The 26181-nt window shown below is 42.5% G+C and overlaps 1 protein-coding gene across 1 annotated transcript in view; it reads right to left on the reverse strand.

The window, feature by feature from the left end:
• Positions 1 to 23524, reverse strand: part of tmtc1 (transmembrane O-mannosyltransferase targeting cadherins 1) — a 69615-nt gene extending 46091 nt beyond the window's left edge. The window contains exons 1-4 of the mRNA XM_026363326.2: positions 23100 to 23524; positions 13187 to 13364; positions 4805 to 4878; positions 4090 to 4266 (exon numbers count right to left, since the gene is read on the reverse strand). Coding sequence (XP_026219111.1) covers positions 4090 to 4266; positions 4805 to 4878; positions 13187 to 13364; positions 23100 to 23395 — 725 coding nt within the window. The 5' untranslated portion in view covers positions 23396 to 23524. The remainder of the gene's footprint in view (positions 1 to 4089; positions 4267 to 4804; positions 4879 to 13186; positions 13365 to 23099) is intronic.
• Positions 23525 to 26181: the final 2657 nt, after the last annotated feature.

Genomic DNA, 26181 nt, shown 5'->3' on the forward strand with positions numbered 1-26181 from the left:
CTTAACAGCCCTGCGCTGACAAATTCAACTTTGCTCTCATATTACATTGTATTTTTCTTTTTTTCTTGCATGTTGTCAGAAGCATTTTGTCTGTCTGCAGGGGGATTGAAGTGGAAAAAACAGCAGCTTTGTGACTGTTGATCATCTTGTGTGAATTCCGCAGATTATCTGGATTTCCACCGCTCTGTCTTCAAAGAGATGCAGGAAGGAGGGAAGATGTTCCCTCCTCTCTTTTCCTCTGGGAGGAGGGAACATCTTCGTAACTAGCAGCAACCGCAATCATACACACAGTGTCATCACAGTGTCGCCTCGCTTCTGGAGCACTGACACTCTCCACTGTTTATTCATATCCACACCAATACTGCATGCTCACGATAGCTCAACCCTTAACCCCTCTGACAAACAGTGTTGCTGTTGTTATGCTCTGAGAAGCCTGTGTAACGTGATGCAGACACGTCTATCTATGTTGGTGACCAAAAAAAAGAAAATGAACAGAGAGCACAAAGCAACAAGGGGTTTAAAGGGTTAAAGGTAGGCAGATGAAGGTGTTGGACAACAACAGTGTGTAATTAGGAACCTGCCAGCGGGTGAGTATGGGGGGGTTCAAGAGGTTAATCTGGCTGTAATCAAATTATGAGCCAGCATGTAAACACACCAACAGATAGAGATAAAAAGGAGTCGCCGCAAGCCGGATGATGCTTATCTGCTGAAATGGGGGTTACTTCCAATCCTCTCAGCCCTATACACACATGTAACCTTCAATCATACTTTTCATTTTTACATCTGTCATAAAGTATAACCCATAAACAGCCCAATAAATTCATGACCAACCAACAGCCTCACAAGTGCTCCATCCTATTCCACCGACCCACCATGTTGTTCCCTCCTTCTGATCTCACAGGAGTCCACCACATATCTCAAATTTTCTGCTATATAATTGTGAATTAGTTTGCTTTGCCGTGTTTAAAAGATGAAAATGTGTGCACTCTACACACAAATGGCAGCGCTTTGAACTGCGTGTGCGGATTGTCTCACAGGATGCAGACCACCTTGCAGCTGAGTGCCACCAGGATCCAAAAACAAGCTGAACCCTGAAAGGTAGCAACAGTAAAGCCATTCCCCACCTGACTGCACTTGTAATTTGGGCCAATGCAGGAACAAAGTCAACACGGTTTGTTTACCAGGACTTTAAGCTCTGAGTCAGACAGAGAGAGAGACACCAAGTCCAAATCCTGCAGAGAGACATCTGTATCCCTCTTCAGATGTTGGCTGCCAGCTCCGCGCTCACATTATCGCAGAGCAGCAGCCCTTTGCGAGCTTTACACCGCTACCGCTGCTATTACACAGGCTTACTGATCTGTGCATGCATGTGTGTGTGTGTGTGAGTGTGTGTGTCTGTGTATTAGGGTTATCATAGCGACTGGCGCTAATCTAGAGGAAGACATAAACAAGACTGAGAGCAGAGTCGAGTCAGGCGCCAGTGGCTGAAACCCGTCCTGGTTTCAGACAGAGGGACATGGGGAAAGTGAGTGGGTCAGCATGATACTGTATTAGGCAAACACACACACACACACACACACACACACACACACACACACACACACACAGATGCCATGGCTGGGTTAGTGAGTAGAATGACAATCTGAGAAGTTATGTGAGGAAGCACTTTGGATTCTAACCTAACCTTTCCCCTAACCTTTACCAGCTTTGTTAGATTCAAAAATCATTGGAGGCAACAGTTAAAACTATGAGTCGGCTTTGCAGCAGAGCACCCCCCCACCCCCCACCCCCACCCCCCCACAGAGGATGAAAGTCTCAACAAGAGCAAAGCTGCTCTACGGGGTAAGTGGGGAAAGCCTCAAGTACATTCTGCCAGAGATCAGCTACAGTCAGTTATAACACGTTGATAACAAGAGAAGCACGAGCTCCTGACCTGCAGGATGGTTCTGTTTAGTTTAATAGTTGATTATAGGAGTTTCTCTTTGTGTCACTGCAAGACCTGTTAGGTATTTGGTCCTTTAGGCACATTTAAAGTGACCAATTGTTTTATTAAAGCCTCATAAACGTGAAAAAACTGAATATTAAGAATTGGAAGCAGATTAGAAAAAAATGCAATCGAACCCCGTCCCCACCTGCAGTTTAAAGGATGTTTGCCACCAAGTGGGGAGTTCGCCTTAGATGCAGATTAAATATAGATTAAAAATGGACACAAGCACACACACACACACACCTCGAATATAGCACAGCGTTTCGATGTGTTATCAACTTGCCCAGCACAGTGGCAGCAAGTTAATTCCAGCGCATTCCAGTTTGCCTTGAACAGCAAAAAGGAAGGCTTCCAAAACATCTGGACCTGGCTTTGGCGCATGCACACACACACACACACACACACACAAATGTTAGGTAACACTATCGTTCTTCAACACACACAAACATGCACACTCTCTGTCTCTTAAAAAGCCAGACACAGCTTTTAGTTTGGCTGTAAACTATAGCTTTATACTGGCTGCAGGCCCGTGGATAGACCCATTGCCTCTAACACACACACACACCAACACCAATACACACACTGCTTATTCCCCACTGACTGGAGAAACATCTTTATCAGGCTTACAGCAACATGTGGACCCAATGATACAGTTTACACTAAAACATCCTGGTGCAAGAGATGCTGTGCTGTTTTTTCCTCATTGAAACCAATGTCTGTACATCACTGCTATTAATTGACTAAAGAACAACTCATTTTAGATTGGTAAATGTACAGTAATTAACCTATATACTATTAACTATCAATTAAAACAATGATCAATTACTGCACTTTGACGAAATCCCCAGTGAAATACTGACAACCATACTGACAACACATGGGCACATTCAAAACATGCAATATCGGTTTGTTCTGTATCAATGAAAACATAGTGGAAGGTCCCAAAGGACCCAGCAAGGACATTAGATTAAAGATGGAAGATGAAACTACTAAAACTGGGTTGAAAAATTTCCAGTGGAAGAAGGACATGTGGTTGGATGAGTCCAGATTTACCCTGTTGCAGAGTGATGGGAGCATCAGGGTAAGAAGAGAGGCGGGTGAAGTGATGCACCCATCACGCCTAGTGCCTACTGTACAAGCCTGTGGGGGCAGTGCTATGATCTGGGGCTGCTGGAGTTTGTCAGGTCCAGGTTTAGCAATGTTGTGGAAGCAAAGAATGACGTCAGCAGACTACCTGAATATAATGAATGACCAGGTTATTCCATCAATGGATTTTTTTCTTCCCTGATGACACAGGCATATTCTTATATGACAATGTCAGGTTTCATCCTCCCATCATCACCTCACTATATACTATATACCTGTAGAATTTCTAGCATGTGGGAGCAAAAGCTAAAAGGTGACTAATAATCTCTGTGATCATCTCTGTGATGGATTCTACATGTATCAAGTTTAAGTCTCTGCAGGGTGATTTTACAGGCATAACTGAAATAAACTAAAACTAAAAGCTGCCTGGAGAGAGTAAGACATGAATCTTAAAACTGATGGTGTACTTTGGAAAACAGCCGGGAGTAATGTAAATTATTTGGAATTCATAGTTAATGAGCTAAAACATACAAAACACTTGTATGGTCAGCTGGCATCTGCTCAAATAGAGTGTGTTTTATCTGAAGCTCTCCAGGCATCTGTCCTCCATTATCACTGCAGGCCTCCATTAAAAGGACCGAAAAGGGAATGGAGAAACAGCAGCAGCAGCAGCAGCAGCAGGCCAGTAAAAAGTGGGACATGGATAATGGCATCTATGTAAAGCAACACAGGCTCATGCAGTAAGGACTCTCAGTTGATTGCTTTCAGCATCTACCTGTGAAGGAAACACCCGTGACTGCAACAAAACACTGCCAGTGAAGTCTCAGAGCAATTGAGATGTCAAGAGATGGAATTCAAATGTTCTCTTTATATTGCTTGACTGTCAAATCGGGTAAAGTCCAGTCCAAATCAAATCTCAAGTCTTGTGAAATCAAGTATTAAGTCAGTAAGTGTAAGCCAAAGCTGACTAGTTAAGTTACAGTGGACATGAACGTGAAGATAACATGCGTACTTACTGGATGAGAGGCTTGCGGCACAGAACCAGGGCATCGTAGAGCACGCACACGCCGAACACGGTGATGCCCGTCTCCTTGACCAGCATGGCGCAGGTGCCCAGCAACAAACTGACCAACAGGGACCACACGGAGACCGTGGAGGGCACAGAGTCCACGGAGGCTGACACACCCACACTCCTAAGAGACGGAAAAGAGGAAGAATGAAGGCACTTTATAAAGGGACATGAGCATCCATGCAGCAACGACTGTTTAAACTGAATGCCAATGAACAGCTGACAGAAATAAAGGAGCTCTGATTGCTCTTTTTAATGTGAGATTTCAAAGCTACATGATTTATTTGGCTATTTCAGCGCGGCTCATACATGAACAGCTGTAGAGATGTAAATGAGAAGCCAAGCTTGGCATCTTTCCTCGTGAGTTGTTCTAGAAATCCAAGGAACGAAGTGTGCATGTAAATTTTAAATTGTGCCCCATCCTGCTGAGGTGGTGGGTGGCGTGCCGTTCACTAACAGCATTGTTTTCTGTGTGATTATCAGGTTCTGATGCTTTCATGAATAATTCACAGTCTAAGGGCTACTAACTCCCAGTGATGTCTGCACTATTAATGGTATGTCTGAGTTACTTAAAAATATATTTACTCAAGAAAATGAGTGCTACATCTAATCTCACTATTATATATTAAACTGCTGACGAGGCAAAATGGTTGTGATCTTACCTAATATAGGAAAGGAACGTAAGCAAGAAGAGCAGACAGGCCAAGACGTCAGCCCTGCCCACGATACCAGACACCTGCAACACACACAGACAGTAGACATTACCAATGTGTCAGACAGCTCTGGTGAAGAAATGCTGCTGGATGTCCACACAGAGCCCATTATGTTGCTACGCTACAGTGAGATGCACAACTTGACCCGCTGCACATCGTTTCCTCTGGAGGAATCTGCCTCTGAGAAGTCTGACAGAAGAATTATGTGATTATGGTTTGGACAGGTGTCCAGTGTCGTGGCCAACAGTAAGGTTCTTCCGTCATGTCTAACAAGACAGGACGTTTGTGCATGTATGAAGTTTCTCTAAAAGCTGTAGAGCAACACGTCAAGCAGCTGAATAAACTTTGAGCCAGGGATATTATCCAATGAATACAATGATTTGTCCCCTTGTCCATCAGACAGTTTATATCGAGTCAAAGAACCCAGCTCTGGCTGTGTGTCCTACCAGCCACGTTAGAAGCAGCAACATTTCAGGATGTATTGCAGACTGCTGGAAAATGTGGACAGAAGTGTTAGTTTCCTGCCTAAGGGAGTAATAGACAGTGTGTGTTGTAGATCTACTGAAATTCTGCGGCGTTTCCCCATAAAGCTGATCTACGGTTCCAGCCAGTGGTTTGTGTGTGTTTGTGTGTGTGTGTGTGTCGGGGTGGCACTCAGCTGCAGCCTGGCTAAGCAGCAGACACTGATAAAGAGCAGGCTGTGTGGGAGTGAGGATGGAGGGGCAGTGAAGGGAGGAGGAAGAGGAGATGTACACGGAGAGGAGAGAGGCGGGAGGAGGATGGACATCTAAAAAAAGGATCATGTAAGTGACTTAGTGGTCTAGTGACATTGATATACAACATGAATTTGCATGACAGGATGTTACAGATGTGCAACAGTAATAACTCAAAATAACAGGATATATGATATATACTTTGATATAATAGAAAGACTTGGGTGCATGTGCACACACACACACACACACACACACACACACAGAGACAGATACATCCCACAAACTGGCACAAGGATGCAAGAAGCGAACAGAAAGCAAAAGAACAGAAGAGGCCTATTAAATTACAACAGGACAAAATTAGGCCTGGAATGCTCAAAAGCTTTTACTGCCAAGACGTGCAGCGCCAAAATCTGTAATCTAATGCCCTGATTTAGTTGTTTTATTCAGTTTTGGACTCCAAAGGAGGGGATCATATACAGAGAGAACAAGAAAGCACATTGTTTAGAAATATGTTGCACTTAGTGCTTCAAGATAAAACATATTTAATTACGTTTAGTAGTCATTTTGGTAGTTACAGGTCAATTTGCTATTGCTACGGTCATCAACTGGATTCAACAACAACAACAACAACAACAAAACATGATGACGACTTTTATTTGATTACCTATTTTCATGACTAAAAACCAATCAAACTAAAGATGGATAAATGCATCGTTGGAAGACAATAGAGTGGGTCCCACCCACTCAGAGGCTTAAAGCTGAATGCTTCAAATATTATATTTCTGGAAAAAACTTAAAAGCCGTGCAGCGAAACCAGTTTATCCAATAAAAACATTAGTCTTTTGGCAGACTTTCTCCAAGTAATTACATAGTAAAAATGTTTTCATGTGTAAACAGGCCGCACCATCAAAGTCTAGAAGAGCGTTAAATGTTCACATTCTTCTTCTTCTTCTCTTCTTCCTATTAAGTCCCATCAAGACAATAATCCTCCATTTTAAATATTGTCCTTTTACGATAATAGCTCATGCTGTTTCGTCTTTAACTGCTATGATAGTTTTGCAAATTTATTAGAGATTGTTGTTCTATAAGACATAATTGGAACCATTCATCATTGTTGAAAACCAGAGGATAGTAATAATAAGTTCTACTATGTCAGCTAGTTCTACTGTCTTTTTTTTTTGTGCAGCAATAATTAAGTGACTCTCGAGAACGGCTGCATAATAATGAGCCACAATCTTTACTAAGATGTTAAAGCTGTCGGAAAATATCCATATAAGGGATTCATCATATTTCACTAATCTCACTATTTTTCATTAATCTTGGCAACACATCAGTTGCAGAATAGTCGAATACCTACTTTGGCTCTTTTCAAACTTTAGTGTTTCCCCATTCCCACTGGTAAATTATACTCTTTGCTTCAGCCTTTCCACAGCAACCAGGATGTGTATAGGATCATCAATCTGAGTCAATGCAAACCTCTAATCTCATAAAGCATTACATCCAGGTTGATTCAAATTATTCAGTGCAGGGAAGTGCTTGTCCATTTCTAAATTTCCTAATCCTAGAATGACACCAAGTGTAAGTCTATATAAGCAATTTGTCTAATTTATTATTTAATGTGCTTTGTCTCCAAGAGTCATTCGAGGTCTCATCTCATGTCACCATATTAACAACATGCAGCTAAGGCTGCATAGTCTCGCACGGTTCAACCTTGGTTTGTGGAAGGGTGTGTCCCTGAGGGGTTTCTATCAGAAGCAGCTGCAGTTTTCAAGGAAAGAGATGTGGGTTTCACACTTGTAAAAACACACACACACACACACACACACACACACACACACAGACCTCTAACACTACACTCAGAGGCCGTCTACTTAAGGATGTAAATAATCTCCTTTCATCTCACTTATTCCAAGTGCTTTAAGCCTTAGAGAGAGGAGAGTGTGTGTGTGAGTGTGTGTGTGTGTGTGTGTGTGTGTGTGTGTGTGTGTGTGTGTGTGCTCTTGTATGGAGCCAATGTGGCCACAACTAGGGTAGGTTTTCAGGTTAGGGTTAGATTTAGGTGATGCTCAGTAGTTCTGATGGTTAGTGTCTTGGGAGTGTATTGCATCAAATAGTGTCCTCACAGCTTTAGAAAGCCACAAAGACTTTGCTTAGTCACCCACAAATACTTTGAGGACCCAGAGATGGACACAGATGAAAGGGAAGAAGATAGAGGCGGGAGTGAAGTACGACGAGCGATCGAAGGAGAGGTAGCGAGGTGCAAAATGAACGGACGAGTCGGGGAGCGGGAGAAGACAGGGTGGACCGCATGAATAAAATATCAGGGTATGAAGCCTCTCTCTCCCTCAGCAGACACATAATGAATAGTAATACGTTTGGATTGTGAGCAGCAGTAAGCGGATTCTTCTCCTTGAAGCTGAGGAAGAGAAGCTGTTGCCACATTTACTGTACATTTAGTTTCTTCACACACACACTTACATCCTCTCCCTCCTTCCCTCCTCTTCTTCTGTCCCCCCTCTGCTGTCAACCGTCTGACCCCATCACAGTTTACTCACTCACTGGCCTTCACATCTTTCCACTGCACTGCACTGAAGCTGCGTTACCAAAACAGGATAACATGAGCTTCTTCCTGCTATGAACTATATTAATATACATATATGTAAACACATAAACCACAACAAAACAACATCACAGGTTTATGTCTTTATACATGGTATTACTGGGTGTTAATAAAGTCACGACAACGAGTTATGTATGCAGAGCTCATTGACGACAGATGTGCCTTTTAGGTGAAGGCTAATGTTAATGCAGGTTATTCTCATAAGACTGAGTAATGGCATAATATTTAGGACATGCTGCTTTACAATCAGAAAGTGTTGCATCAGACAGCTAACTGCTGCAGATATGCTTATATGTGAGCCTTCGTTAACGTCTTTATTCTAGCGGACACTGATGAGAGGGGTTGTTTACTACCCCATGCTGCTACGCGAAGGAATTCCAAACAAGAGTATCCAGCTACTCTATGGTTAATAATTAATTCTGTACGATGCATATTCAACCTGTTGCCAAGACATACACACAAATTCAGAGTGGTTGCAACCTGGCCTGTGATGAGTATCTTACCGAGATACTCTGCTCCAACTGGATTGCTTTACTCTGACAGAGCTGCTGTACTAGACAAGAGGACATTGATTCTTTCCGTGCGTTCCTTAATACAGAGCAGATTTAGCCCCTGTCTAGTTTTACCTTGCACAACATGTTGTTGATACTGTTTTTAACATGACAACAATGGCGGAGCAGGCAACACTGAAGAGAATTAGAATTATTTACAGGGATTTTCATGAACCTCTGCAGCTCAGCCGACGGCTTCAATGCCAAGCCACATTCGCAGTGAACAGCAGCCCATCACTATTCCAGTGGTTCGGTGCAGATACTGTATGTGAGCGGTTTGTTAGTGGGCAGTGGAAGGTGAGACACAGACACACTGGAAAATGCAATGAAAAGCTTGCACAGTAAGAATGTGGAGGACTATTTATACGTTAATTTATGCTTTCAATCTTAAAATGGTACTTGCCAATGATATTTTATTTGCTTATATTGGTAGAACACAAATCACCTTTAACCCCAAGTGGCAATTTGTGCCTCATTTGAAGACATTCCCACAAGGCATTCCTACATTCCTAGATACATCACATTCACAACAAGACTTAAAGAAACATGAGGTGACTGTGACCTTGACCTATAAGAGTGATATAAAGTTATATAAAAATGTACATAAGTTGTTGGCGCTAATTTAAAAAGTTACAGTGTACCTTTGTCTCACTCTCTCACCGCACTCTAATTTACACCAATTACATAATTCATCAGGAATTCATCTGAGCTGAGCTCAGCTGCAGCTGCGCCTCTTCATCCAAATCCAAGCAAGGAGGGGAGGAGAGGAAGAGTAAAAGTTCAGTGCAACACACCCAAACACAGGCTGAGCATGTGTGACTGTCTGCAGGCAGACTGGGCACATTCTGGAAAGAGCGGCGTATCTCCAGCTGCATGTCCCTCGACTCCGTGTTCTGGCCTTCACGGCAGCCCAAACACACATATGTTGTGCGTGTGTGTGTGTGTGTGTCTGTGCCACAACACGGCACGCATATGGCTGATGGGATCAACACATGGCCAGCATCTATCAGCAGTAAGAGGAGAGGAGGTATGGATGAATGGAGGCTTTTCAGCTTTGAAACAGGAGCCCCATTCACTGGATGCGGACCCGCTGGCTGACTGGCTGCCAGAACGGCCAAAGTGGCCGCAGAAAACAGAGGAGACGGATACAGGATCCTGGTTCAGCCTGAGTTTATTTGCAACATAATAATGACGAACAACTGGAAGGAAGAAGAAAATATTCAAACTGCGATACAAACAGCCCCAAGGCTCTTATTAAGCATCTCTCTATTCCAAATGGCTCAAAAAGAAAACAACACTGAGACTGCAATCAGAGATAGTGTTTGTCTTAGTCCAGACATGGTGGACTGCACAACATCAGAACTTCGTAAAACGAATAATGGTACGAAAACAAAGAAATGTAATGAATAATTTAAGCCACGAAACCAGACTTATTGCCATCTCCAAAGCAATTTACTATCTTCTCTTCAGGATTTCTTTATCATGACATCTAACATCAATATGCAAACATGCTCGGGGCATGTCGGGGCATTACCAAAGCTTAAATAATTCAACAAGAGGAAAAAAAAGTCTGCCTGCACAAAGTATAGTGGCAAACCAATCAACAGTTGTTGAGAGACTCCTTCTAATTTAATAAGTGGTGGACAACCATAGAGCCATGCAACTAACATGACTAAAACAAACTAAGAATGACATTTAAATAGTGAAAATGTTGTGCACTTCTCTTAAATCTCTTCATCAGATAAGGCTGCTTCATGACTAACAAGTAAAACTGGTTTCAGTAAAGCAGTGTGTGATGCTTCTATTTTGGACACACACTCGCACAACCTTGCGTGTATCTCCTGGAAGTGAGTTCATCTTGCAAAGTGAGCATGAGCTCAATTTGTGGGAAATGACATTGGCGAAAAAAAGCGTTTCTTCCCGCAGTTTGTGTGTCTGCACAAAAACTCTGTGCCTGTGTGTGTGTGTGTGTGTGTGTGTGTGTGTGTGTGTGTGTGTGTGTGTGTGTGTGTGTGTGTGTGTGTGTGTGTGTGTGTGTGTGTTCGTGTGCCGTTGCCGATCACGTTCCTTATCACAATAAGAGAAATAGACGCCATCTGGTCTTAATAGCGGAGCGTGTTTATATTCAGCCACAGTCTGGGAGTCATCAAGCTGTGTGCGGGTGTGTATTTAGGCAACTTTCCATCCACTTTGCTCTTAATAATTTCTGTGTAATGGCAGCAAATGGAAACTGGAGGGCTAAAATGCATAAAACGGACTCATTCAAACTGATTGAACCCATTCAAGGTGGGTTTGCTGTGTCAGAATACGCCACCTCCGGGGAGGGTCATGACTGGCCGTGCTTTAAAGGGCCTCGAGAGATAGAGCCAGAGGGGCTCTATCTCTCACCCTAGCATCTATGTAGAAGACTACATCTATCCCACATACAAAGGAGTAGAAAGATCATTTACAACATGAAACAAGGAGACAAGCAGCTGGATTTAATTTAATTTTACTACTTTATTGATCCCTGTAGGAAAATGATACTGCTAACTTGTCCAAGGGTACCCAGAAGAAACCAGGGTACCCTGGCAGAGTCACAGCCCAGCCAGTAATGTGCTATTATGCTTAACCTCACCCAGGGCTTACTATCGTTTTCTCAGAGTACATCTGAGCTCAGTAAGTAAGCAGCCTTTCACAATGTTTGCTGTGTTTCTGTGGGGACATGTGAGATGCCCACATTACTAAGTGGATACAAAAAGGTCATTATACAGCTACACGTCTCAATATCCCACTAAGACTAAGTTGGTCTCACGGGGAGGAATCATCACCACATCTGCCGGATGACTATAAAAAATGGTACAGTATTAATAATTGTGTCAATCCATGGAGAACTTTACGTGTATTATCCGTAGCTTTCTTAGAGCCACGTACAGATATCAAGTGAATCTGATTGAAGATAAAGACAATCATAACTTCTTAAAAAGATAGACGACCATATTTCAAAGAGACATTCGAAAGAATTTGAAAAGTGGCTTCAAAACCTGATTCCACTTTTTTTTTTAAATGCCTTTGAACCCAAACCTTAGCAAACATGACATGTTTCAGCCAGTAGCCGGCTCTCCTTCTTCTTTTCCTGGCACATTCAGTCCAAGTGTTTCTGCCAGTTTTGGCAGTTCGACTGGCACGCTGGGAGACGAGCAGGGAAATCTAACTCTTTCCAGCACTGTCCTGGAGACTATGAGACCTCATTTCAGACTCCTTCACGCTTCTTGCTCTCACTTTCTTTTCTGTCCTGTCATCTTGCTTCCCCCCCCCCGCTTCCCAGCTCGCTTTCTCTTCCTCTCCTTTGAGCCTTCCCTTTTGCTCTCTCCTCTCTCCATCTCTCTGTACAGAGATTCAGGGGAGTGCTCTGGCAGGAGGCCTGTCCTGTTACAACCCCTGCTGCTCTCCATTCATCTCTCCCTCATTTCCTCCCTCTCCGCCTGCCTCTCGTTTCCTTTCATCGTCCTCCTTCACTGAATCTCATGCATTTCTCTTTCTTTGCTCCAGACTTTCTCTGTGCGGCACATACTCCTCTGCTCCATTCATCTCCCACCCTCCTCCTTCTGCTCACCCATTCCAAATTCTCTACAGCACTCATGCAGTGAACATCTGAGCCCTTTACTACCATCTAACCTGTTGAAGCAAGGAAGAGCAATAATAATCTGCTGTGCGTCCTTGGTGGATCTATTTGCATACATTCCACAACTTGCACAACTTGACTCACTGCTTTTCAGAGTCAGATAAGGAGACACGTTGCCCTTTGGGAATCATGTATAAAAGTAAAGCAGAGTTTCTAAAAGGTAAATGATATGCAAGTGATGAAGTAAGCTGACTTACAGAGAAACAAATGAGTAAGACAACGTGTGTTGCAATGCTGCAGAGTTCAGAGTTGATGTGCAAACTCTAATTTTTGATTAGAAGATAAGTCAAGTTAGTAACTATGCTACAGAACTGATAAGAGGCACGGAAGAGCTCCAGACTCTACTGGTCATCTTATTACAACCTCCAGCTGCTGTATATAGCATCACAACAACAGCAGACATTTGCAAACTACTGTAGCAAGAATTTTAGTACCCATAAGAGTTTGATGACGTTTAGACTGAGGCAGATCTCACATAATACCAAGAGATGTATGTCAAAGTATGTGAACCGATTTAAGCTGACACATGGAAAAAAAAGGAAGGGAGGTGTTTCTTTAACTTTAATACACAGTAACTTGTCACAGTCACACAAAAGCTGCTGAATAGGTATGAGGTCATGGCGCGTTTCAAATACCGCTCAGGACAGTCAACTGGGACAAAACCTGCATACCACGAGGGAATGTCCAGGTTCAGAATACATGAACCAACTTGAGCATTAATACTGAATAAGAAGGAACCTGTGTGTGGGTGTGGAAGTTGCGGGTGTGTCTTGTACTCACAGCCTCAGTGTGGACAGGATGCACAGCGAAGAGGAGTGCTGTGACAAAGGCCAGGCGCGAGTCCTCAAAGACGCGCCGTTCACACGTGTGCATGAGCAGACAGGTCACGACGCAGTGCAAACACAGGTTGACGATGTGGAAATACAGAGGCGTCATGCCCCCCAACATGATGTTCAACCTGATAGCAAGAAGAGACAGGAAGACACATTCAGCAGTGTGGCACGAGACAGGAGCTGCATTTGTGTTCTAGCTGATCAGAAGTGCTCAAAGCTCATAACATAATGACAAAGCACCTTTACCATGGGAAGAAAAAAGGGTTAAACCTTATCCTATCTAAAACAATCACTCAGCAATACACCGCCAAGGATTTACTGTGGGAATCCATAAAGTAAATTACCTTTTACCTTTCTCGGATGAAGTGATTGTCTTATAATCCTGAAGAGAATCTCAATCCATTTTCCACAGTGCTATGAATTTCAAATAAAAAGAGCATGACTGCTTTAATGGAGAATGTCTGGTTCCCCGACACTAAATCACACCGCGCTTAAGACCTTCCAGCAGCTAATCCCTCAGTGAGGAATAACAGCGAGATATGCAATTTTCACCTAGTTTATCATAATTGGTATTGGTATTACGCTGTGACAATTCCTTCGCCACACAACAGATAATCAACAGAGTGATGATTACACACACAGGAAGGGGGGCGAAACATCACAGTGGGTAAGGTTCTTAGATTTGATTCTATCCAAAAATATGTTTAGGTGTAATCTTACAAGGGCTCAACGGTGTGAAACAAAATGTGTGATTGCAGTTAATTATTAAAAAAATGCTTTTATATTTTTTCTATAAACGAAGCTGTGGTAATGAGATTAATCACAATTAGCTTCACTGACTGTTAGTGCATACAAATTACATACTTTATTGAACCCAAGGGATCAGATTCCGCTTTCAACTTTTAAGTTCAGAAACTCCCATAGATGTTCAACAGGGATGAGATCAGTGACTCCTCGTGCCCTGTAGATGAGGACACTGTCATCCTGGAAGAGGCTACTCCCATCAGGTTAGAAATGTTCCATCACTTTATAAATTGCAGTGGATGCAAAAGAAAAAAGTATATCGAGGGGTTTTAATGTTACTTTATATGTTATAAGTTCACCTGTAGGGCAAATTTCGCAGAGCAAAATTCACCAAGCAAAGAGCTGAGCATGCCATGAAGTCACAACTCCTTATCTCTGATTATAATTAGACCTCATGAGGTCCTCTGTGAGCCCTCCTCCAGTGCAATTTGTGATGAAGGAGACTCTGGCCCCCACTGTCACCCTTTTATTTATTATTCAATGAGAAAGACTGATAAAACCTTGCTTGAGCCCTGCAGATAGAGCATTAGCCATCACCATTATCTCACCCTGACCTTAGATGATGCTGATCTGGCCTCACAGCTGACACTGAGATAAGCGTGGAACAAGGGAATGGCCAGGAGATGGATTTCCCACAGGGACCAGTCAGGGTCCCACCCATTGGCAAGGTGAAGGCTTCAGAGGAATTTAAATTTCTAATTTAAGACATTTAGCTGATGCGCCTATCCAGAGAGACTTCCAATGAGGGTGTAGGTCTGGGTTCAGTGTTCTGCTCAAGGGCATTTTGACAGGAAGTGTGGCTGCAGATGAACATGCATACTGGCTGCTGGACCTTTGTGTGATAGCCATGTATATTAACTACTCTCAAGGCAGAATAACAATGAGTCTGGGCCTGTGTAACAGTGACTAATACAATCCCCCCAAAAAACGTAGTAACAGCAGGGTTAATTTGTTTGTTTTTGCTGTACAATAAAGAGATTTGGGTTTCAAAAGATGGATATGAGACTTAATTTAACATGTATTTTCTGGTATTTCCGTCTGGATATAGCACAGTTATCAGAATAATTTTAAGTAGAGGCTCTTATGGTATACACACTCACCCATCAGCCTTTGAAGAATAGAGCCATGGTCACACAGCCAAACTCTGGCTAGAATATTCAGTAGAAAACTGAGGAGGCTATTGTGAACATCAACCCGACATACTTCCATGTAGCTGGTAAGGTGATAACACCTACTGATCTTCAGTGTGCATGACCCCTCTGTGCCAATACAGTTAAGTAAACAATGAATTATGTGTGAAAGTGATCAGTGCACAGTTTTGTGTTGTATTTTAATTTGCTAGTTAGTGGACGTAGGTCGTAGCAGCGGTCTCATTGCGACACAGGCATCCTATAATTTCTATATACTTTTGTCCCAGGCTATCTTTGGTGGCAAGACGACACAACAGCTGGAGGTAGATTCCTGGCTCCTCCTGTCAAGATACTAAACCCCAGGTTGCCCCCAGTGACTCAGGTCAGCTGCATGGCAGCTCTGCCATCAGTGAGTGTGTGTGTGTACATGAAGGGGTGAATCAGAAGCAGTGTAAAAGTGCTTTGAGTACCAGTTATGTAGAAAAGTGCTATGTTAAGTGCAGGCCATCTACCTGTCTTTAACCCTCTCCCACAGTGCAATGCAGAACCCCCATTTGAAGCAACAATCAAACATACTCTTACATGTAGCGATCTATTATCTGGAATAGAAGAAAATTGCAGTTTTCTGGGAGAGAAACATGCCTTGCATATGATATCAGTGGTGATTTCCGGATTACATGGAGAAGAGAAAAAAGGGGTAAACAGTTGGGCAGACCTTGTAGCATGAAGAGCAACTTTATCGTGAGACCACTGTCCTAATCTGGGACTTCAAGAAGACCAAAAAGAGCTCTGAGAGGAGCTACTTTCGCCTGTTACTCCCACAAGACCGATCTGAAAAAGCGAACAATAATGAACGGATGAATAGTGTGGAAATTACTTCTGTCTTTCAGTCTGATATATTCTCCTATGCTGGAGACTAGGCCATGACCCAGATAGGTTCTTAATTATTCCAAAGAACATTGCATCAGCAGCTAACAGCTATGGTAATTGGCCCTATGAAATCCCGGAGAAGTCAAATAAACTGAATAAAACACTGCAGGCAAAAGGGGCAGACAACTAAAAACAAGGTGAAGTGCTTCAGATAAGCGGTGACTATGATCAAGAATAAAAAAACAGCCTGAAATAAAAGATAAGAGATAATTAAATGTCTGGCAAATGACAGGTTGACCCTAACTGAATCCTTGACCTTCAGGTAATAACATTTTTCTGAAACACAAATTAGGAAATCAATCGCTCTCATTATTTGCATCAGTTTTTCTTGGATTCGAGCAACGTCATCCATCACTTTCTTCGTCATTTCTTATTTTTCACTCTTCATCTCCCGCTCCTGTCTCTTTCTATTAGCTGCTATATCTGTCTCCTTCTCTCCTCCTCATGTGGCAGAAGAGCATCCGTCACCACATCTTCCTTGCCTGTCTTTTGTCATCTGTCCTCAGGTTTCTATTTTAATCACAAGGCCTCTTGCAATCTCTCTTTCTCTTCGCATCCTTCTTTCGCACTCTCCTCTCCCTCATTGTGTCTGCTCAGTTTGCAGTGTACATCAGAGGCTATAAAAAGGACCTTCAGGCTGGGTTTGTGTATGTGTATTTACTCTTTCTGTGTCTCCTTCACCTTGATTGCATCCCAAAAGCCCTGCAGTGTTCACCGGCACAGCAAAGACAATGCTACATTGACTGCACATCCCCCAAAGGTTCACCACGGGGTTTGTGTGCATGCTTGCTGGTGAGGGCGTCTGTAAACCCAATACACATCCAACTGACCCCTAGGACTCAGGTGTTGCGGGATTGCACCCATCTGTTTCTCTGCATGCATAAAAAGCCCTTCCTCAGACGAGGAGCAGCTTATGGACCTGTTCATGCTGAGTGCAAGTCAGCCATGGCTGTTCAGGCTGAGAAGGAGAACAGACTTGTCTAGTTTAAACATTTTGAACTCCCGGTGGACCCAGCTTTAAAATTTTGCACCTAACCATTTCTTGCATTGACTTTGAATTCTGCACTGCAGCCTTAAATCAAACAGGAGTCAAACCAAAACATTGCAAATACGATGAACAGTACGCAAAGCAGGGCCGACAGGCTCAAATGACTCACTAGCGCACGACCTCCGCCACAATCAGAAACTGGAAGAGATTAGTAGTGAGGAGAGCAGTGGAGGCAAGGTAAATGTGAAGCAATGAAAGCACATAATAAAGTGGCACCACACAATCCATTGACAGTAAAAGCTTATATCATTGTGTAAACATTCACATAAGACAGGACAGTGGCGGAAGTTAGTTTTTACAATTGTGTAATGCAGTCAGACTGTAAAAGCATTTGGTCTGGATGAAGATAACGTCACATTTTATGATGAATTAATGTTGAAAACCATGAAATTCTGCAAGGTTTACAAATTTTTCTTGCAACTGTAAGTCATCTAGAGTAATATTATGATTCAGTCCAGTTCAGTTCAGTTTAAAAAACTGGAGTAAAAAGAATTGGTCCAAGTACAGAACCCTGTGGAACTTTTGTGGAACCTGAACCATATCCTCATATCCTCATTTACATGCACAAACTGGAATCTTTTAGATATTATGTAAACCACCATATTTCTGCTCCTTAAACCCCAATGAAAAGTCAGTGTAATAAAATGTTGTAATCTATAGTGTCAAATACAGCACAGTATAGATGGCACTGTACTGTTCTGTTTGCTGAACAGCAAAAACCTTCTGATAGACTTTGGAAGTGAGGGTTCTCCATGTGTATGCGACAACTAAGGCTGTCAACTAGGGTTTGTGCTATTCATAACCAGACCACCAAGAAAACCGGCATCTTTTACGTGACAGGCTAATGAAGGTGTGGAAAGGCTGTTGGCCAAACAATGCTGCAGGCTGCAACCCAAAACAAAGAACATCCTTTCCAGATGAGCAATAAGGCAACACCTGTCACTCATAAAATATCACTTTCCCAGTCTCTGGCCATTACTGTAGCTGCGTCCAGCTCCCGCTCAGCCTTAAGTGCTGTGTGTGTGTGTGTGTGTGTGTGTGTGTGTGTGTGTGTGTTTCTGGGAGCAGATGCTCCTACAAAGCCGTGAGCCATGCTGTCCATTCTCAGGAGAAGCATTAAGCCTCCAATATCATCTTCAACAACTGTGTTACCAGAGGGAGGACTGGCAAGCAGCTGCTTGAGAGGTTGTAATGCTGCTGGGTAATTAGACTGAGCATCATCAAACAATCAAAACAGTCCTGCTGCCTGACCACACATGCACGCACATCAGGGCTTCCACTCACACGCTCATGGATTTTCAATTACCTTAAGTGCAGAGTGTACTGATGAAACACCACCTGGGGGTACGTAATACCTCATGGCAGACCAGCAGATCATATTGTGTACCACTCATTTAGTTTTGCTCTGTAAAAAAAATGCTTCAACAACCAAACTGGTCCGATATTCCTGATAGTAAAAGATACGTTTCATAGATGTATAACGTGTTATACACAGTCTTGGAGTAGAAGACCCATTTCACTCCCCCATCTGCACCATTGAGAAAGCAGAGCTTAGTCTGCAGAGTGCAAACAAGAGGAGAGTTTCTCTGGCTCTCCTCATTCTTAAAACCGCTTCAGCAAACTAACCAGCTCTGTAACTACTATGCTCCATTGTGCGCACAAGCTATTTTGCTTCTAACTTTGTATGCTGTTTGGCATTGAGAAGATAGTGTGCTTAAGATTGGTCAGTCTGGGAAAACCAAACATAAAGCCTGGAAAACATTTGATTCAGCAGTTATATTTTTAAAATCGCAGCAAAATAACTAATATTAAACATACAACTTAAATACAGTCACATACACATACAACTTAAATACAGTCTCATTCACAACACAAGGAGGAAGCACAACTACGGGAGAGAGAAAAGTTAGTGACATGCAATAGTAGCATTAGGATGGATGGATGAGAGGATAGGAGAGAAAAGAAGCTCAGTGTATCAGTAGAGGTCCCCCAGCAGACTAACCTATAGCAGCATGACTAAGAGATGGTTTAGAGTCACCTGATTTCCATGAGTTGGAAACTCTAGGAACCACAAGAAAACCTGCAGTCTGAGAACGTAGAGTTCTGCTTAGAAGATATATAACTATGATGTCTTTAAGATGGAGCATAAATAAAGGTGGCAGAGTCACAGGTAATCGGTCTCAAACTTCCTTATTAGCAAGAAATTCATCTTGCTGCTGCGGAATTGCCTTTGAGCAACACACTGAATATTGACCAGCTGCATGGCTGCTCCCAGCATGACCTCTGACCTCTGTGAGGACCTGAAAGCCAAATAGGTGACTTGCTGACCTTTGGATTGATCGATGAATAGGGATGAAGCAATTGTAAGGTAGACCATTCTCAAAATTCCATTGGTTAGTGTTAGTGTTTTTTAAATTGGAATTATTACTAAAACCATGGTTGATTACTGAACAAGGGGGAAAAAATCCCCTGCTGACAAGTTAAATACTGTTTAGAATCAATCAAAGTTAATAATGTTCACGAATGATGCTTATATATATATATATATTTGTTCTTACCTATAAATAGTTATATCTATATAAGCATATATGTATAATCCAAATATACAGTATATTATACGATATTCTGAGTAAACATATATACTCTAAATGTGTATGCAGTGGTTGTGAGAGGTTCTGTGGGGGCTGCATGTCGTGTACAACATCTGGTGTGCAGAAATGACATCACGATATCACAGTAATGTTTTTAAGTTTTCGTAGATGACAGCTGGCCGTATAAGCCACCTTCAGTCACAACAGTCCCATTAACGGTTACATGCATCTGCTTCATTCTGCAACATCACGACAGATCTCATAGCCAAAGAAGAAACAGATTCTACAAGATGGCGAGACAGAAATAAGACTGAACGCACTGATCTGATTCATGAGTGTAGTTTGGTTTGTTGAAAACCTCATCTCTTAGAAGTTGAGGGAGCATTTGAGTCTCAATCATCGGCACGATGAGAGTCTCACATTAAACCCATGACCATCATTTATTTCAGAGCCATGCACCAACACAGAGGAGGGCAGTCATCTTAACTAGAGAGGAGCTCCACTGTACAATTCACAAATCTGCAGCTTTAAGCAGACATCACTTAAGCTAGAGTGAAGGTGGCGTTCTACTAATTTAGATGAATCTTGCCTAGCTTGAAAAGACAGTTTAATAAGCCCTCCGTAATGCTACCACATATTATTCATCATTAATAGAGGCAAATAAGAATAACAACCTTAGGCTTCTTTTCAGCAGCCAGGCTGACAAAGAGTCATAGCTCTGTTGAGCTTAGTATCCCCTTAACTCTGAGTAGAAATGACTTCATGCTGATGATAACCAGCTATATTTATCCGTCTATAAGCTCAATCATTTAAAGACTGACTAGACAAACTTCAAGCATGCTTATAAGACAGAAAGGCCTGGATGTCTAGTAGTTTTCTACTCTTCAATTAAGACAAGACCATGGTTATTTTGTTTGTTCCTCAAACATGAACTTGACTGTATTATATTATTGCTCTGGATGACACTCCAGAAGAATGTTGATAAATCATTTGTGTGTAGCTTTCGTTGTATGCTTTGGGTCATTGTCTTGTTGGAAAACAAATCTTCTCCTAAGCTGTAGTTGCCTTGTCGACTGAATAAGATTGTCCTCCAGGATTGTCCTATATTTTGCCGCATCTTACCCACTACCTTAACAAGCCTTCCAGGGTCGGTTGCAAAGAAGCAGCCCCACAGCGTGATGCTGCCACCACCGTGTTTCACAGGGAGGATAGTGTGTTAGTGGTGATGTGCTGTGTTTGGTGTGTGTCCATGATAGATAAAAAGCACCAATTTGGTCTCATCAGACCAAATAAGTCTTTCTTCGACAGTGTCTTTCTCCTTGCCATTCTCCCATAAAGTTTTCACCGGTGAAGAACCCGGGCAACAGTTGTTGTATGTACAGTCTCTCCTATCTCAGTTGCTAAATCTTGTAACTTCTTCAGAGTAGTTCATAGATGTATTAGCGGCCTCTCTCTCTAGTCTCCTTCTAGAATTCAGTTTGTGGACGGCCTGTTCTAGGCACATTTAGACGTTTCATACTCCTTCTATTTCTTGATGATGGATTTTACTGAACTGCAGGGGATGTTCAGTGCCATGGAGATTTTTTTGTATCCATCCCCTGATTTATGCTTTTCAATGACCTGTTCTCTGAGTTGCTGGGAGTGTTCTTTTGTTTTCCTGGTGTAATGGTAGCCGGGAAAAAGAAATATCCAGTGACTGGATCTTCCAGACAAAAGTGTCTTTATACTGCAATCACTTGAGACACATTCACTGCACTCAGGTGATTCCCATTTCACCAATCGTGGGACTACTAGCACCAAATCTCTGTACCTCTGTTGGATTAGGTCAGTCATTTTAAAGGGGGGTGAATACACTGATTTCACCTTACTTATTTTTATGCAATTGACACTAGCAGAAACCTGTTTTCAGTTTGACGTAATGTTATTATTTTTTTTTATTTTTTGTCAAAGTTGCCAATTTTTATTGACCATGGCTGATTTCTAATGTCACTAAAAGTATAAAACATCCAAGGGGATGAAAATTTTTTTCTGTATTATTATATTAAGCACATACAATCTTTCATAGATAGATAGATAAATAGATAGATACTTTAAGTGTACACCTTTGAGTTGCCTCCAGCTGTCAAATGTGCAAATCTGCAGAACAAAACTGGAAAACCATTCTCAGCTATGCGGAGATGATTGTGCGATATTAAGAAAAAATAACATACAATCATTGTTTCGTCAAGTATTGAAAATGATTCCTGCAGAAAGAACTTTGAGAGTACAACAGTTCTTACAGTGTATTATCTATCATTATGGTAAAAACAAAAAACATGGCAGTCCATGCAACAGTTGCCGTAGTTTACTTAAAACGAAGTTATGACACCCGGAGCCCCACCTAGCAGAGTCTTTTCACATTCCACTCTAAAACTGGATCCTCCATTGAATTAAATGATTAAATCTTGGCTCCATTTCCCTGGAGTGCAATCATTTTTTTTTTTTTTTTTTACATCAGCAAAGTAAAGGCTGGACATATTCTCTCCTCCTTTAGGAACACTCTGTGGACTGCCCCCTTTTTTTTTTTTTTTTTTTTTTAAATCCCTCATGCAATCAGAGCAGCACAATTTCACTTCTGACACAATCCCACCCTGCTCTGGATGCTCGCCTGGTCTCCTACGACACAGCCCGGCGCCATAGTGAGCTCAGCGGACGCGCCCTCCTGGAGCACGGCACGCTGCAAAACTGTGCTGTTTTCCCTCATGTTGCCATCCTCATCGGCTGCTTCCACAACTTTCACCCAGCACCCCATTATCACCCAGCACCATACCGCACCATAGTGCCAATAAAGAGCTGCACAGCCCTACAAAGCTGCGCAACAAGTTCCTCATTAACCTTTTCTACGTGCGTATTTGTGGCTCCATGTCACCTGAGCCTCCTCTTTAATCCTTAAATCCTGAATTTGCACCAAATGCATGTGGTGGGCAGGAGGGCTGGGATGTTCTGGGACAAGTTCAATGCGCAGCTGGCCAGCTGCCCCAACTCATGACATAAATATTTATAATGGAAGCAGATGCCCGAACTGGAAAGTGAGTGTGGATATACCTTTATAAAATCAAGTCTTACTGCTGTAGGAAGTTTCAAGAAGTAAGTTTAAAGCCCTCAGCATGGATGTGATGTTAAGGATACATATTGGTACTTATTATTAGCGCTCGCTGCTTTTTTCCATAGGGGAACAGCTGGATGACGTCAGCCTCAATTGCGCGTCGGTATAGATTCCAACAACTGGATCCTCACTCCGGGTTAATACCAGTACCAGCTTAAAGTGTTCGTTTCTGGAGCTGCCGGTGATGTGAGAGGAAAAAAGCACCAACTTACTTGAAGGTGAGGATGCACAGGGGTCTGTAGGACTTGTGGCTCGTGTTGTCCGCCATCCGCTTTCCCCAGAAGTCGTTGCTGAAGATGTTCCTGAGGCTGGAGCCCGGTCGGACGTCCGGGTTGTTGATGATTGCCCACACATCGTCGTGCACCAACTCGCCCCGGAGAGAGTTGCTGTAGCACAGGACGCACAGGGCGGCCAGCACGGCGTAGCGACCCGCAGCCCGCGCCGCCTCCGGACGCACGGTGACCCGCGGCGGCGTGCGGACTCTCTTCTCCCGCCCCGGCGCCGTCATGTCGGGCCTGGCTTCTCTCGCGGCACAGCTGGGCTGAAGGTGAAGCTGAGGGAACCGGAGGATGCGTCCATTCCGCCTGCCAGGTAGGGGCCGTGTGCTGTTAGACCGCAGGGACGGTGTGGATGGCTTGTGCTGCCTTTAAGGACGGTCGGAGAATAGGGCTTTTCACTCATTGAAGACCCCCGGTGTGTAATGTGACAGCTTACTTCTGTTTCTTTCCATACCACTATAAAACAAATGTAAATGTTGTGCAATTGTGAAAGCAATTGTTGTTTTACTTCATTTCTTATTTATATTTTTAAAATTCTATGTAGTTTTACACTGTTGCTGTGGATGACTTTATGTGAGCCTGTCTATGGATGTATCATTATTTGTATGTGCAGCAATAAAAATGACTGTGTGTGTGAAGTGTGTGTGCCTCCACCAGCCTGTGAAACTGTAGTTTATGAACAAGTTTCTCCAAACTCATACTCTAAGGCCCCAAACATGGTTCGTGCAAATTTGCAGCCCAGACACAATTAATGAACATCCTCAGCTAGAATAAACAGTGTGCATTGTTACAGTACGTACCTGTGGATGTGATCAAGCTCCGTTAATAAGCTGGCGATACAGGCTACTAAATGCTAAAAGCATTTCCATAGTAGAAGTAAACCAACATTGTGGTTATAGAGGAAAGTGCCTACTGGCCTCTGCAGGCAACTTATTGCACAAACAAATATACAAACTATTTCAGTTCATCGGTTATTGAATGGAAGTTACAGAAAAACAGATGAGGCTTTGTGTACTTGTTTCGTGCAATTTGGGCCACTATCAGCAACACTCGAACTGTAGCTTGCACATTAGGACTTTTTAAGTGAAATACTTTTTATTTATACAACTATATGTGAAACTGAGCTTGCAGGGTTCCTTTGGGGCCTAATTGGTTTATGTATGGGTGGACACACCTTCAAGGTATTCCTGTGAAACACATGTACACAAGTTTTGGGTGCACCTAAGGTCACTGGTTTTGTCTTTTGACCTCCAAAATGGAATCACTTTATCGTTCAATCTAGAAACCCCCTCAAGGCATTCGCAAGAATTCCCATCACAGTGACCTTTTCCACCAAAAGCATGTCCATGTGGACATTTGTGTCTAGATTTAAAGAAATTCATTTTCAATTGTGATCTTGATATGTTGACGGAAAAGAACACACCAATAAGTATGAAGTAATTAATGCAACAAGATTATTCTATAGAAAGAAAGTCAAATTACTTTCACAACACAAATTCATTCTTCCTGCGGAATTCATGCATGAAAATTAAGAAAAGGAGGAGAGGCGGTTCGTAGCAGTTTATAATATTAGATATGTTTTATATTAATATTAGAATGCCTAGCCATAGTTGACAAAATGCATGCTTGGGTTGTAAGCACCCAAGTCTAGAATGTACGGGCTTATGTGGAGTCCCTGAATACAACATCAGCTCCGAGAACCCGCCTGTTTACGCATGCGCAGAAGGGCGCTGCCTCTGCAGGCGAATAGAAAACTACTAAAACAGGGTTTGACTTCATCCCTCTCACCTTATACCAACCAAACATCTGGTACATTACATTTATTATTATTCCAAGGGTTCAAAAACTTTTTCCACTTGCACTTTGAAGTTTTAATAGTTGTTCTCAATAAAGTGAAACATCATGAAAGGCACGAAAGAACAGAATATGTTTGTGTTATTAGTTTAGACATATTATATTTTTTAATACTAAATAAGTTATTATAGAAGATCTGCTACCAAAACATTAACTTCATCATCTAAATATTCACTTGCTGCCTAATACAGTATGTCACCACCCTTGATAGAAGATAATTACTGATATTCATGTCACCTCTCAGTGGTTATTAATGTTGTGCCTTTACTCGCTGTTTAAAATAAATCCCTTATTTAGGCTCAATTTCTTTGTTTTCACAGTAATTGTGATCATTTCAGGGTCACAAGCCAAGTGAAAGCTCTATTTGAAACAGAGAGACCCAAAGAAAGCGTGTGTGTTAGAGAGAGAGCCTGAGGGCAGACAACATGCTGAACATCTGGTTTGTCCCTTACAGCCTGAGCGGCTCGTTGTGAATTCCTGTTGCTCGGTGGTCAGGTGGTCACTGAGCGCTCGGCTTCCTGCGCTCTGCAACAGCTGCTCGCGCTAAAAACGAACTGACCTTTCCTCTAATAGCAGACCGGAAAATGAAAGTGAGGTCAGCGAGTGCTGCGATCTGCGGTGCATGTTAACACCCCTCGCTAATTGTACCTCCTGTAAAACTGTGTAGAAAACCTGAAAATAGAGGACAGTTGCATTCTGTGCAGTCCTGGTTGTCATTTCTACTCTTATTTTCCATAGATGCTAAATAAGACTTGTTATATATATTTTATTTGTCCAGGAAAGAGGAAATCCACTCATCTGGTCATTTGGCAGTGCAATCCATATTGTAACTGCTACAGGTTGAAGGCACCACACCGCTCTGCTACACTCATGCACGCATACACAGCATCTCCCAGTGGCAACATTGGGTTGTCGTTTCTATCTTGTCTTTTCATGTCTCTCTCTTTTTTTTTTGTCTCTTTCTCTGAAAACAAACAAAATGTGGTAATTGTCAAATGTCAAAATCAAGATAACTATGACTTTACCTCTCTCCCATTCTTGTGGACATACTACTACTAATATTACTACTAATAGATCTCCAAAAACACCCGCAGGCTGCGGGTCGCTACTCCAAAATCTACAGAAACACCATGAGGAAACTTCTTCAAATTTGCCATGTTAA

The sequence above is a fragment of the Anabas testudineus genome, chromosome 23, assembly GCF_900324465.2.
Source record: "Anabas testudineus chromosome 23, fAnaTes1.2, whole genome shotgun sequence".
In the NCBI taxonomy this organism is placed as follows: Eukaryota; Metazoa; Chordata; class Actinopteri; order Anabantiformes; family Anabantidae; genus Anabas; species Anabas testudineus.